Source organism: Silene latifolia, chromosome Y (genome assembly GCF_048544455.1).
Source record: "Silene latifolia isolate original U9 population chromosome Y, ASM4854445v1, whole genome shotgun sequence".
Lineage (NCBI taxonomy): Eukaryota > Viridiplantae > Streptophyta > Magnoliopsida > Caryophyllales > Caryophyllaceae > Silene > Silene latifolia.
Genome location: NC_133538.1, coordinates 327,082,256 through 327,097,691, shown reverse-complemented (window position 1 = coordinate 327,097,691; position 15,436 = coordinate 327,082,256). Strand labels below are relative to the sequence as shown.

The following is a 15,436-nucleotide window of genomic DNA, read 5'->3' as shown; positions in this document are numbered from 1 at the left end:
CTCGGATCCCACCTCCACAATCCGCCCGGATTCTCTTGAATCCGCTCGGATTCCATCGCCAGAATCCGCCCGTCCCGACCTTAATCGCCCGGATTCCGACAGCCGCGATTTCCTCTTCTCCAAGCTACGAAGAAAGAAGCCCTTCCTTCGGAAAATACCGCTCCTCCCCGCTCAATCTAAAAGTGTAATTACTAGTTTAGCCCTTAGTTAACCCTAATGCATCCTCCCTAATTTCCACTATAAATACCCCATTAGTCTAAATTAGAGGAGCATGTTCTTCTTATCAACAATTAGAGTAGTTAATACCAATCAAATCTCTCTTTAGTTTTGTAATCAACAATTAATCAAGTCCTAATACAAGTTTTATTTCCTTAATCTCTCTTTTGTTCATCCTTTATTTTGGGTAATTGAAGATTATTTGGGTTATTATTGGGAGATTGACAACCTCTTAATCAAGCATTCAAGTACTTATTTTATCTTTGCTTTATTATTGGAATCATTAGTAGGTATAATTCTCTTAATCCCTTTTAATTATTGTTAATTACTTTCATTTACTCATCATGTTTCATTTTGTTAGTATGACTGACAACCTTGCTAGCATGATCAACATGATAATGAGTGACTAGTCTATTAGCTAGGGTTAATGGGTGATTAGGGGAAGCCAACATGGGGAATGATTCATGCTTAAATTAATATGCTTTCATGTTTTATTTGCTTGCTTGTTTTGATCTCAACTCATGCACATGTTATATTTGATGAAATGCTAAGCCTATGAATCCTTGCATTTACTACCATCTTCTATCTTTTCAATGAGACTTGTAAGACATAACCCAACTCGAGTCTCATTAGACCATGCATGTTGTTGAGTAGGGAAGATTAAGTCGACTTGTAGGTGTTGTACAATCTAATCGATTCGGCTCCGGGACCCAAACTTTCCTAGGATTTTAAGATATAACCTAACTCAATCCATCACAACAATAATCGCTTGCTTATAATTTGAGAACATGTTTGTATGATCAATTCCCATGATTCCCCTATGATCCCATGACACCCTAGTGCTTTTTAATCAATTGTTTACACCCCTTTTAATTCATCTTGCTAGTTTATTTTCATTGCTATTTTAGTTAGTGACCTTCTACATCAACTCAATTTGTGACACCCCCAAGACACCACTAGTTTCAATAGAAATCTCATTTCAATACCCGTCCCTTGGAATCCGACCTTTACTTGCCTCTTTACTAATTGTAGAGTTGTTTGTGAAGCTATAAATTGTGTTTTGATTCGGACGTGACACAACGACCACATCTTTAATTGTGAACACGAAACGGACCGACCACCTGCCGACCATTGTTTTGCGGTACCAATCAAAGAAAAAGGAAATAATACCCATCGGATTTGGTCTTGAGTAACTCCGGTTTGAGAAATCGCGTCACAATAGTCACAAAAAGTCTCCTTATGTAATGAGGATCTTCACTAGACATCCCTCCAAATTGACTTCTCACAATTAATTGTATGAATGCGGATTTGGCAATAAAATTACCAGTTAAATGTGGTGGTGTAGGAGTACCATTTGGTAGGTTCTCCTCAGTTGGTACGGAATGTGATGAAAATTTAGGCATTGTGGGTTGATTTTGTGGTGGGTTTTATATTGGGTGAACTCAATGTAATTTGGTTGAATGTCCACAATCTCTCTAATACCTACAACTCTTGAAGTACAACTAGAAAATCTTCTATTGTTGGTTAAAGTTCTTTTAATCTCGAAATCAATAGGTAATAAATTACCTTGTGATCTCCTAGTCATGCAAAATATCAAACAACTTGAAAACAATTAGAACAACCTTGAGGAGATTGACTTCCCCAAGGTAAAGAAATACACAACTAAAAACAATTAATGAAAATCAAATCAATTTAACACTGTCCCCGGCAACGGCGCCATTTTTGGTTCGGTTTCAAACTCGTCGTCAAAAGCTACCAACCAAAACAATATTTATAACTTCACAAACTACTCTAAGTAAACTATTCTTAGTAAAGAGTTAAGTAAAGGTCGGATCCCAAAGGATGGGTATTGATATAGGATTCTCAATTGCAAATAGCTATGTCTTGAGGTGTCACAATTTGGGTTGAGATGATTAGTAATATAAACTAATCAACAAGATGAAAGTAAAGTAATGAAAGCAAAGCAAGGCAATTAAAAGGAGTTGTAAACAATTGATTAAAGGCACTAGAGTGTCATGAGTTCATAGGGGATTCATGGGAGTTTGATCATATAAACATATTCTCGATTATATAACAAGCACTTATTGTTGTGATGGGATCGAGTTAGTGTATATCTTACAATCCCTAAGAAGGTTTGGGTTCTGGAGCCGAATCGATTAGATTGTACAACACCTACAAGTCGACTTAATCCTTCCTATTCAACTTTATGCATGGTCTAATGAGGCTCGAGTTGGTTTATAAGCTTACAAACCTCATTGAATAGATAGGTGATAGATCAAAAAATGCAAGGATTCACAGGCTCGCATTTCATCAAACATAACATGTGCATAAGTTGAAATCACAACCAGCAAGAAATTTAATTATGAAAACATATTAGATTAAGCATAGATAAATCCCCATGTTTGTTTCCCCTAATTCCTCATTAACCCTAGCTAAGGTTGTCAATCATACTAACAAAGCAAAACATGATGAATAAATGAAAGTGATTTAACAATAATTAAACAAGATTAAGAGAGAATTATACCTATGAAGATGATTCCAAATAATAAAGCAAAGAATAATAGAAGTACTTTATGATTGATGGAAGCTTTTCAATCCTTCAAATAAACCCAAATAATCTTCTAATTACCCAAAATAAAGGAAGAAAAATAGAGAAATTAAGGAACGATTAGGATGTGATTTGTAACACCCCGATTTATAAAGGAGCCCCCAGCAAGACATTCCTAATAAACTGGACTGTTACCATCTCGGTTTCCCGAGGAAGTGAATAATAAATTAAACTCTAAGGTAATTTATATAATTATATTTAACTTAACTTTTACAAACCTCATTTACATCAAATTACAAAGAACTAATATAAATAAGAGTGAAGTCTTCTAAATAATGATCTAGCTACTAAGTCTTCTGATCCAGTGTCTCACGCCCACCAAGCTCCCGTTCTATCTCTTAAACCTGTCAAGTCTGCTCGCCAATATTTGGGTCATCACAGGTGTTCACGAATACACAGGGTCAACCACGAGGTTGAGTAGGGAAAACAATGAAACAACAAATAATATGATATGCATGCTCCTCCGTCACCTCCATCTCCATCTCAACTCATATCTCATAACCAGTCTCATAGCTCATAACCGGAACGCCTGACCATACCGATCCCGGTAGACTATATATATCGACCGTAGCCGATCTCTTTCTTTCGCGGTTGAGGACACCAGGGCAAGTAATGCAGAACCCGCCTGGGCCTTATCACAACATCATCATCACCACACCACATCACCACAACATCCCCCATCTCCAATGCATATGAATGCTCAAAAGAAATTAATGCAACACAATATATATAAATCAATGCACTGATAAATCATAAAATCATGCCGGTTACCCGATGTTGTGATATCATACTCAATACCATCAATTCAATCAATCACCTTCCCGTATATGAATCATAATGTAATCAAAAACCATGAATCAAGTCAACACAATTTAATAACAATGATAATAAGTCAAGTGTATTTCAATACCTCAGTACTGCAGTTAATTAGTCGGGTGTCCAGTAATATTCCACAACAATTCGCCCTCTGAAAGATAATTAAATGATAAACAATCACTTAACTATTCCCGTTCCCAAAATAGAAAGTTACTAAAAATAGAACTCCCTAAATGGAAAGTTTCCTTAAATGGAAACTTCCCCGATATCATGATTTTCCAATTAACCATCTCGACTCGAAACCCGACTTGAATTATTTAACTGACTCGGAATTAAATTGAATAACCAATATGATAATTAAAAGATTAAACGAATTATACGATTAAGAAAACCTGAATCAAACCTTTGAACAACTCAACAACCCGACTCAAAACCCGTCTTTAATTATTTAAATAACTCGGGAATTAAATTAATTAATTAAGAATACGACCAATTAACGAATTATAACGATTAAACTATGAAAACCCATTTCAAAACAATTCGAATTACCCGACTCTTACCACCCACGCCTTCACTCTCGCCCACACTCCTCACGCGCCGCCTGAACCACCCCGACAACCACCAGGCCAGCTCCCCACTTCGACCCCACCACCAACAACCACCACAGCCGGTCGATCGCGCCGGCGAGTCGAACCAGGGCTGCCATTTGGCCTGGTTCACCGCCAAGCCTCACTAAACGTCCCCTGTCCTCGACTCACAACCACCGCAGCCCTCACCTTACCACTGCCAAACCACCACGACCTTGCTCGCCGTCGAACAGCGTACCCAGGTGTCGTGGCGCCGCCGGTTCGACCTCCCCTGAGTCCACGGTGGCGCCACCCAAAACCTAGCATTCTAAACCCACCTGAAAACCCGTAACCAAACCCGTTTTGCCCCCTTAATCGATATTGCCTGCCTCTGCCACCCTAACCACCTACAACCACCCCAACAACCACCACGTTACTCGCCACACACCACACTACTCATATACCCCGTCAACAACCACCAGCATCCCCTCCCTAAGACACGAAACAACACCCAAAAACCCGACATCAATGCGAAAAACAGAGGAGGGGGGGTTGAATGCTTACCTTTCCGCCACCACAACAGCCACCAGGGCCACCCACGGTCGTCGACAATAGCCTCTAGCTCATCCCTGCTACGCCGCCAACACACACGACCACTCTCTCTCTCTCTCCCTAAGTGTGAGGGTTGAAGTTGGAGCTGCTGAAAGGAGGGAGGCGTGAGGGAGGCGGGTTGAGGGAAGGGTTTGGGTAGTGTTTAGGTTATAATTAGGGTTAGGGTTTAGGGTTAAATCGGCTGAACATGTTATTGGGCCAACTTAAATGGGTTAGCTCACATTTCGTATTCCTTATAAACCCGTCTCAATTAACTTACGATAGCTTAACAAATAACCCGACTTAATTAGTAATATAAAATGTATAATAACTAATATATAATAATATCCGTTTAATTGAATATATAAAATACGGGGTATTACAGTCTTCCCCCCTTAAAATGAACTTCGTCCCGAAGTTCGCTCCCGTACTCAAACCTCAGAAGGGTATTGTATATCGTACATACGGACGTCACGCATTTCTAACACAGTTAACACACACTTTTGACACATCAATTAAACATAACAGACACGAAATGTTACATTCTACCCTCCTAAAAATAAACTTCGTCCCGAAGTTTAACTCATCTTCCCTTAACCCAACTAACTACAACTAATAACTACCTGAGAACACAAATGTATAACAACTAAATAATCACCTGAGAACACCGTCATCTTCCATCTAAATTCCGATCTCAAACTCAAGTAACTCAATAACCATGGTCACACCGGACCGTAAACACAACTCCCGTAGACATAACTCGGCTCATAGGCTAACTCATAACTCAATATCAGTAGTTTAACCACCCTCTCCTTTTACACATCAACCAACTAATGTAAGTAGGAACAAAACATATAGAACTCATTTGCATAGGTACCTCACAACGAAACATCAACTTGATCAAAACTACAATCTACAAACAAGTGCAACATAAGCCTTAAGATTTTACAATCCTACCCAACTAGAAACATGGTTACGTCCTCGTAACCTCTTTTCAACTTCCATATACGTATGCAACAAAATCACTGTCAACCACATGTAACAGGAAAGAACACATGATAAGAGATTGCGCATTAACATTAAAGTCGAAACAAGATTTTATTATGGAAATAACTGATTGTAAACAAGTAACATTTATTACTTAGCTCATGCTTAACTTAAAAACACAGCATCAAACTAAAAGAACAACAAGAAAGGAACCAAGGTTTACACGGTTTCACAACTAAACAAATTTGATGATCAACTATAGACCATGAACGAGCGAGAGTAAAATCAACAAAACAATTTAAGAGACTTCTCACATTTGTAAACATATCACAGAAAATAGATCTACCACTACTATCCATCACAATCACAGGATCTTATTGACATGTCCGTACCACCATTTACTCACTCACTGGTTTAGGTCACGAATTAGGCCGATGAATTTAAGCAATCAACAACATACCCATAATTCATATTTTAAATTATCAAAATTGTTTGCACGATATCAATTCTGAAAACATGTTTCCCCATAAAAGTAACTACATATGATCTATGACAACGACAACATTACTTCCATATCACACATATGTTTCACATTTTAGCAACCATATCATTCAATTGTGCCTAGCAACTTAGTATACTCATTTTCAGCAAAACAAAAGATATCGTATAAATAGCTTAAACATATACATTTGCCATCATATACTTTGTAAAACACTAGCTATGATAAAAGATTTGCAACTTGAACAACTTCTCTGATTTGCACGATTTGAATAATTAGGCAACTCATAGGCTCAATTAAACGTAACTATAACGACTATCATTTAAACCAATGCATATCATGTGAATCATTAAAGGGTTATTCCATTATAATTGCCAACATAGTTATCATAAACAATCTTTATTATAATATAATTGATAGTAACGACTCGAGAATATAGATATGTCAAATGTCGTGCTACAATTGCAAGAATCACTTTAGCGTTTTATGACAATATAATAACGAACATATTCAATAAGGAATAACGGCACTGTTTATTATCATGTTATAGGTTTTAGGTTCAACTGAAATAATTTAATGCAATGAAAGCAATAAGTATAACTATAGGCACACAGACTCACATAAAGGACCTTAGAACTCAGATGACATCCTACATGTGGAAACATTTAGACATAATCCTTACTACCATCCATGTGTAAACATTTAAACATAATTATTGTAAATATTCATGCGAGTATATTAGAACAATCAAATTATCATTTAACGCCATCAACTTTACCAAGATATGACAATGTAGTTTTATATTTATATATATCCGACCACTATGCAAATATGATGAACACACCAGAGATATTACAACATGCCAAACATATATAAAATATGCAAACAACTGGACTCGTATAAAATATTTCACCCTTGATTAAGAATCAAATTAAGCTATTCAATTTTACTGATACTATCATGCCAACAATGTTATCAACTAAACTTTAATTTTATCACTGGTTAAGATACATAACTACTGAACATGCCTGCTACTATCATCATATAAGGACATTATAAATTCACATTACTAAAGCTCATGAATTAATCAAACAACTGTATGAAAACTCAACCTAGAACACACATTTTACCAGTCATGATTCACGTTGTAACTTTTAAAGATCACGATTAAATAATCGTTCCATTAAAACTTGATTCATATTACTTTTATAAAATACGGAGAGTTAAAAAAAAAACACAGAGGAAAAAGAATTAGGTCTAAAGCACAAGAATTCCATTTTTAAAGAATTTTACAACTCAGTTGGTCCAAACAAGTATGTGACAGCAATTGGTCCGAAACTTGGGTCAGTTTGCATAGCTTACCATTTAATATAGAGACATCAAGAATTTTCGTGGCTTATCAATTTGGAAACATATGCGAATTTTCTGACCGATGGAGTTGGAATTATGCAAAAATTATTAATACAATTTAAATGAGAATTTTGACAAAATCGTTGGTCAAAATATCACTGCACAGGAACTTCCTGACCACAGCCCACTAAAACATTTATTACTCCTAATTCGTATATCATATAAGCATGAAACCAACGCCAAATGAACACTAACTAACGAGGCTATCTCTCATAAAATTTTCATCCAGAGGCAATAAACAGAAAAGAAATGACAGTAAGGTCAATTAAAGAGTAAAATCAAACAAAACGAATTTCAGCACTAGGTCATTGTTTACTATGTTACCAGCTCTTATGATCATACTATGTATACTAACCCATCCTAGCTTAAATCTCACACTTTGTGCTTACGTAAACATCTATCCCATCGAATCCCTTCGCACCTCGATCTACTCCTGACATCTAATCACGATTGCTATGACTAGAGACATGCAATTCAATAGTGTTTCAGATTACTGTCACATTACTATACTAGCATGGCTTCGGGATCACATAACCGCATATCGCTAGACATATTAGCTCTATCAACACGTCATTCAACATCCATCCAAATAAATTTCATCAATTCGCAATTATTTTCACGCTCACGATTACCACAATCCAACACTTCATTGATTATCAACCTGAACACGAAAATTTTATTTCCCATCTCTACAACATCATAGAATCACGTCATCATTCATACAAAATACTTACCGTAATGTTGCCCTGTAGCATGGTTAGAAAATATGGGTCTCGACGTGTACATCAACTCGATTATATCCAAGGTTTTCCTTCTAACTACCCCATTCACTCAATTTATCTCGGGTTATCCGGTTGGCGAGAGGGCAAAAGAGCACGTATTAAGGGCGCCTTCTTAACCGCACTGTGAGCTCCTAACAGTTTATTCCCAGGGGTTCATTTTATTTAGACACTTCCTACGTTCATTGAGTTCATTGGTTTAGGCCTGAGGATCGTTCTCTCTGATACCACTTTGTAACACCCCGATTTATAAAGGAGCCCCCAGCAAGACATTCCTAATAAACCGGACTGTTACCATCTCGGTTTCCCGAGGTAGTGAATAACAAATTAAACTCCAAGGCAATTTATATAATTATTTTTAACTTAACTTTTACAAACCTCATTTACATCAAATTACAAAGAACTAATATAAATAAGAGTGAAGTCTTCTAAATAATGATCTAGCTACTAAGTCTTCTGATCCAGTGTCTCACGCCCACCAAGCTCCCGTTCTATCTCTTAAACCTGTCAAGTCTGCTCGCCAATATTTGGGTCATCACAGGTGTTTACGAATACACAGGGTCAACCACGAGGTTGAGTAGGGAAAACAATGAAACAACAAATAATATGATATGCATGCTCCTCCGTCACCTCCATCTCCATCTCAACTCATATCTCATAACCAGTCTCATAGCTCATAACCCGAACGCCTGACCATACCGATCCCCCGGTAGACTATATATATCGACCGTATCCGATCCGCAAGCTCCTTGTTGAGAGGACACCAGGGCGAGTCCTGCAGAACCCGCCTGGGCCTTATCACAACATCATCATCACCACACCATATCACCACAACATCCCCCATCTCCAACGCATATGAATGCTCAAAAGAAATTAATGCAACACAATATATATAAATCAATGCACTGATAAATCATAAAATCATGCCGGTTACCCGATGTTGTGATATCATACTCAATACCATCAATTCAATCAATCACCTTCCCGTATATGAATCATAATGTAATCAACAACCATGAATCAAGTCAACACAATTTAACAACAACGATAATAAGTCAAGTGTATTTCCATACCTCAATACTGCAGTCAATTAGTCGGGTGTCCAGTAATATTCCACAACAATTCGCCATCTGAAAGATAATTAAATGATAAACAATCACTTAACTATTCCCGTTCCCAAAATATAAAGTTACTAAAAATAGAACTCCCTAAATGGAAAGTTTCCTTAAATGGAAACTTCCCCGATATAGCAGTTTTCCAATTAACCATCTCGACTCGAAACCCGACTTGAATTATTTAACTGACTCGGAATTAAATTGAATAACCAATATGATAATTAAAAGATTAAACGAATTATACGACTAAGAAAACCCGAATCAAACCTTTGAACAACTCAACAACCCGACTCAAAACCCGTCTTTAATTATTTAAATAACTCGGGAATTAAATTAATTTATTAAGAATACGACCAATTAACGAATTATAACGATTAAACTATGAAAACCCGTTTCAAAACAATTCGAATAACCCGAATCTTACCACCCACGCCTTCACTCTCGCCCACACTCCTCACGCGCCGCCTGAACCACCCCGACAACCACCAGGCCAGCTCCCCACTTCGACCCCACCACCAACAACCACCACCACTGTCGATCGATCGCCCGGCGAGTCGAACCAGGGCTGCCATTTGACCTGGTTCACCGCCAAGCCTCATTAAACATCCCCTGTCCTCGACTCACAACCACCGCAGCCCTCACCTTACCCCTGCCAAACCACCACGACCTTGCTCGCCGTCGAACAGCGTACCCAGGTGTCGTGGCGCCGCCGGTTCGACCTCCCCCGAGTCCACGGTGGCGCCACCCAAAACCTAGCATTCTAAACCCACCTGAAAACCCGTAACCAAACCCGTTTTGCCCCCTTAATCGATATTGCCTGCCTCTGCCACCCTAAACACCTACAACCACCCTAACAACCACCACGTTACTCGCCACACACCACACTACTCATATACCCCGTCAACAACCACCAGCATCCCCTCCCTAAGACACGGAACAACACCGAAAAACCCGACATCAATGCGAAAAACAGAGGAGGGGGGGTTGAATGCTTACCTTTCCGCCACCACAACAACCACCAGGGCCACCCACGGTCGTCGACAATAGCCCCTAGCTCATCCCTGCTGCGCCGCCAACACACACGACCACTCTCTCTCTCTCTCTCTCTAAGTGTGAGGGTTGAAGTTGGAGCTGCTGAAAGGAGGGAGGCGTGAGGGAGGCGGGTTGAGGGAAGGGTTTGGGTAGTGTTTAGGTTATAATTAGGGTTATGTTTTAGGGTTAAATGGGCTGAACCTGTTATTGGGCCAACTTAAATGGGTTAGCTCACATTTCGTATTCCTTATAAACCCGTCTCAATTAACTTACGATAGCTTAACAAATAACCCGACTTAATTAGTAATATAAAATGTATAATAACTAATATATAATAATATCCGTTTAATTGATTATATAAAATACGGGGTATTACATGATTAATATTGAGAAATATATTACAACTAAATTAGACTAATTTGAGAGAATTACAACATGACTAGGAGATGGTTAAGAAGTGATTAAGAGAGATGATAAGAGTTTATAAAGGCATGATGCTAATCTTGGTAGTACAAAGGGGTATTTATACTAAATACTAGGTACAAGGATTAGGGTTACTATGGGCTTAAATGACTATTGAGACCCTAAGAAAAGTTAAGGAAATGCTACTCCCGAGGGAAATGAGCGGATCCTCCTTGCTAGTCCTGCCTCGGTCCGCGTGTCCCGTGGTATGGCACGGACTTTTCTGACTTGTGATCCGCTCGGATCCAGGGAGAGACGCTCGGGTCCTGGCACTTCAAGCCGCTCGTCCTGGGAACAAGACGCCCGGATCCTGGTGTTCTGGGACACTCGGATCGTGCTCGATCCGCTCGGTTTCCTGGACAGAGTGCTTCTCTTCTTTTCCTCTTTAACAATCCGCAAGGATCATGTCGGGGATGCAAGGATCCTTTCATCATTGCCCATTTCGCTTTATTATCTACCTTGGCCTCTAGTGTTGGTCTTCTTTTTGATGCTTGGTCATTAGGTGCGATCCATTTAGCTTCATTTCGCCTCATAAATGTAAGGTTAGCAATCCTTTTCTACCAAGGAGATAAAACCTCAAAGAATATGCAAAATGGGAAACTAAAGATAGTAAATGACCCAAATAAGTGCTGTAAAGCATAGGAACGAGGTAAATTCAGGGACTAAATGTGCTCAAATATGAGTCACATCAAACATTTACATCATTGATGAGAAAGGAAAACCATTTCAAATGGGACGGGAGTTGTGAGATGCTCTGCTTGACCTTAAAGAAGTGTCTAACCATGGCTCCGGTGTTAGCCTTGCTGGAGGGAAGTGAGAATTTTGAAGTTTATACCGATGCTTCAAAGAATGATTTGGGATGTGTGCGCATGTAAAATGGTAAAGTTATTGCTTATGCGTCGCGACAATTAAAGCCATATGAGGAGAATTATCCAACACATGACCTAGAGTTGAGAACGGTTGATTTTGCTTTGAAGATATGGAGGAACTACCTATGTGGAGCAACCTTTAAAGTGTTTTCCGATCATAAAAGTTTGAAGTATATTTACACTCAAAAGGAGTTGAATATGAGGAATAGAAGATGAATTGAACTCATTGGGGATTATGACATGGAAATTGTATACCATAAAGGGAAAGCTAATGTAGTAGCCGATGCTTTGAGTGGGAAGTCGGTTCACCCTTTGTGTGCCGCTTTTTCCATGTTAAGGCTAATGGAAGTAGTGAAGAAGATGGGCATTCATATGATATACAAAGAGGAGGCAATTGGTGACTTAATACTAGAGCCTGAGTTATATGAAGTGATCCGGGAGAGGCAAGCAAGTGATCCTAAGATCCAAGAGTGGAACAGAGCTTTGGAGAGGAACGAAGCATCGAGGTTTGAGTTACATAGATATGGAAGCCTTAGGTTCAATGGAAGATGGTGTGTGCCTAATTATGATAAGCTTAAGAAAAGGATTATGGATGAAACCCATGATACTCCTTATTCTATACACCCGGGTGGAGATAAACTATACAAGGACCTCAAAAAAACATTTTGGTTGCTCGATATGAAGAAGGAGGTGGGGGAATTTGTGGCAAGATGTTTGGCTTGCCAAAAGTGAAAGGAGAGCACAAGAGACCACAAGGGAAAGTCCAACCTTGGATGTGCGGAATGGAAGTGGAATTCCGTATCTATGGACTTCATAGTGTGACTACCTAGGACTCAAAAGAGTAATAACATGATTTGAATCATTGTGGATAGTCTTACCAAATCGGCTCATTTCATTGCAATGAAAGACAATTGGAGCAAGGTGGAATAAGCAAGCGCATATTGAAAATATGTGGTCAAGCTTCATGGATTTTCGAAGGATATTGTGTCGGACCGCGATTCAAGGTTTATTTCGAGGTTTTGGCAAGAACTACAAAGTTCTTTGGATACTCAATTGAAAATGACTACGGATTTTCACCCTCTAACAGATGGACAAAACGTGAGAAAAAATTCAAACCTTGGAAGACATGTTGAGAGCATACGTTTTGGAATTTGGGGGCTCTTGGAAAGATAAATTCCATTTGATCAAGTTCTCTGATAACAATAGCTACCATGTTATCATGGCATGGCACCATTTGAAGCCTTGTATGGGAGGAAGTGTCAAAGCCCAATATGTTAAGATGATAGCACCGAGGCCATCTTCTTGGGACCTTAAATGATCCAAGACATGATAGACCAAGTGCATGTAATCCAAGAAAAGATGAGAGCGGCACAAGATAGGCAAAAGTGTTATGCCAATTTTAGAAGAAGTGACATTGAATTTGCGGTGGGAGATAAGGTTTTGGTTAAAGATTCTCCCATGAGAGGAGTAATGAGGTTCGGGAAGAGAGGCAAGTTGAGCCAAAAATTCATAGGACCTTATGAGATATTAGATAGAGTCGGGGTAGTGGCCTAACATGTAGCACTTCCCCCGGCATTGCAGCGAGTTCAAAATGTCTTTCACATGTCTTTATTATGGAAGTACATAAGGGACCCTTCACATGTTCTTGAGGCAGGAACGATCGAGTTAGATGATGTCTTAACTTATGTGGAGATGCCCAAAGAGATGTTGGACCGGAAAATTAGGAAAACAAGGCACGGTGAGACAGTGTTAGTGAAAGTATTGTGGTCTAACCATCTAGTAGAAGAAGCTACATGGGAGGATGAGGAGACCATGAAAGGGCGGTGTCCTCACTTTTTCGAGCAGGTATGAGTTTGGTTACGAGGTCGTAACCTTGTTTCTAGAGGGGTGGGGCTTATTAAGCAAGTACTAGTTTTCTTTATTTCTTTTACTTAAAGTCGTCATCACCTCACCTTATGGTCTTTCTTTTACTAGTCTCGTCCTTTTATGACTTACCACCATGCACCTTTGGGGTGTTATGGGATATAGAGTTTGGTAGAGTATAGTGTCGGGTGTGAACTTCGGGGAAGAAGTTATTTTTAAGGGGTGGAAGATTGTAATACCTCAGAGTTTTTAAGGCTTTACTCGACCAAGTAGTTAGTTTACTTGACCGAGTGTAGCTCACTCGACTGAGTGAGGGAACGAGTAACATCTGGGAATTTCTAAATGTTTCTAATAAAAGGCCACTCGACCGAGTGGAGCTTCACTCGATCGAGTGGAACGGGCACTCGACCGAGTGTCCTATCGTTTTCCATTGTTTTACACGAGAAATGGTAGGTGGCCTTATCACCTTTGAACATCTTTTTTCAGATTTTCTTGGCCATACTTCACTCCCTACCTTATCCCTTACTCTCTAAAAACCTCTAAAAACCTTACTACCTTATCCACAAAGATCTAGTACACATCTTTGAAGATTCACTTCCCAAATCCTTGTTCTTGCCACTTGTTTATATTTTGGTAAGATTATATTCACTCCTTTTTATTTTGTCTTTTAATTAGTAAGCCCTAATTGTATTAGTATTTGGTCTCATGATATTAATTAGGGTTATGACTAATTAAATAGGGTAATTAGAGGTTAATTATTATTGTTATTATTGTAGTATGTTGTAGTAATAGTTAGCTATGGATTATGTAGGAGGAGACTTTATTGAGGAGCACTTCTAACCTCTTATCTTGAAGTCTATTGAAGATTAGCAACAGGTAGGGTTTCCCTACTTAGCTTTGGTGATATGAATTATTATTTGTGCATTGTTTGGCATTAGTAACATAATAGACGCATTATAACATGAGTAGTGGTAACTAGGGTTTGATTATATGTTGTTGTTTGGTAATGTTCATACATGTGGGGGATTGGGTAAGTATGGTTGGTCTCACATTGTTGGATAGAATGGATTATAACATGTACAGAAGGAATTTGTGTAAAAGGGTGAGTTAATTTTGAATTGGGCATTATTACCATATCATAATTTGTGTTGTTTGAAAAGTGTACTACCTATTTGTGATTATCAATCGATTTGGTGTTGTTTGGTGGAGGACATGTTGGTGATTAGCTTTGTTTGTGATAAATGGTTGTTGAGGAGACGTAAGATGGTTTGAAAACCGTCTTACGTTTGAGTCGCCTCTTGGAGCTTCCCACTCAAAGAGAGAAATGCACATCACTACAACATTGTATATCTATAGCAGCGTTTAATTTCACTTCTGGCGGCATATGTAAATGCCGCGACAAATTATAGCAACATTTGATTAAATGTCGCGAGATCCAGTGTCGCTAAAAGTCCTAATGGCATTTCCTGTTTATGCTGGTAAATGGCTGTATAAATGCCATCTAAGCCCCTTTTATAAATTTTGAAATCCACCATATTTCTTTTTCCATTTAATAATATTAATAATTCATTGATAAACGTGACATTGTTTTTTTAGAGCTTTTTGCTTATTTGTGTTTGCATA

The 15,436-nt window shown here is 38.7% G+C and overlaps 1 protein-coding gene across 1 annotated transcript; it reads left to right on the top strand.

Moving 5' to 3' along the window:
* The first annotated feature begins 12,190 nt into the window (after positions 1-12,190).
* LOC141631359 (uncharacterized) lies at positions 12,191-12,682 on the top strand. The gene has a single exon (XM_074444043.1). The coding sequence runs from the start codon at positions 12,191-12,193 to the stop codon at positions 12,680-12,682; it is 492 nt and encodes a 163-aa protein (XP_074300144.1).
* Positions 12,683-15,436: the final 2,754 nt, after the last annotated feature.

Bases quoted from the DNA above. Each gene is read 5' to 3' on its own strand.
- LOC141631359 (XM_074444043.1), top strand. From the start codon at position 12,191: ATGGAAATTGTATACCATAAAGGGAAAGCTAATGTAGTAGCCGATGCT.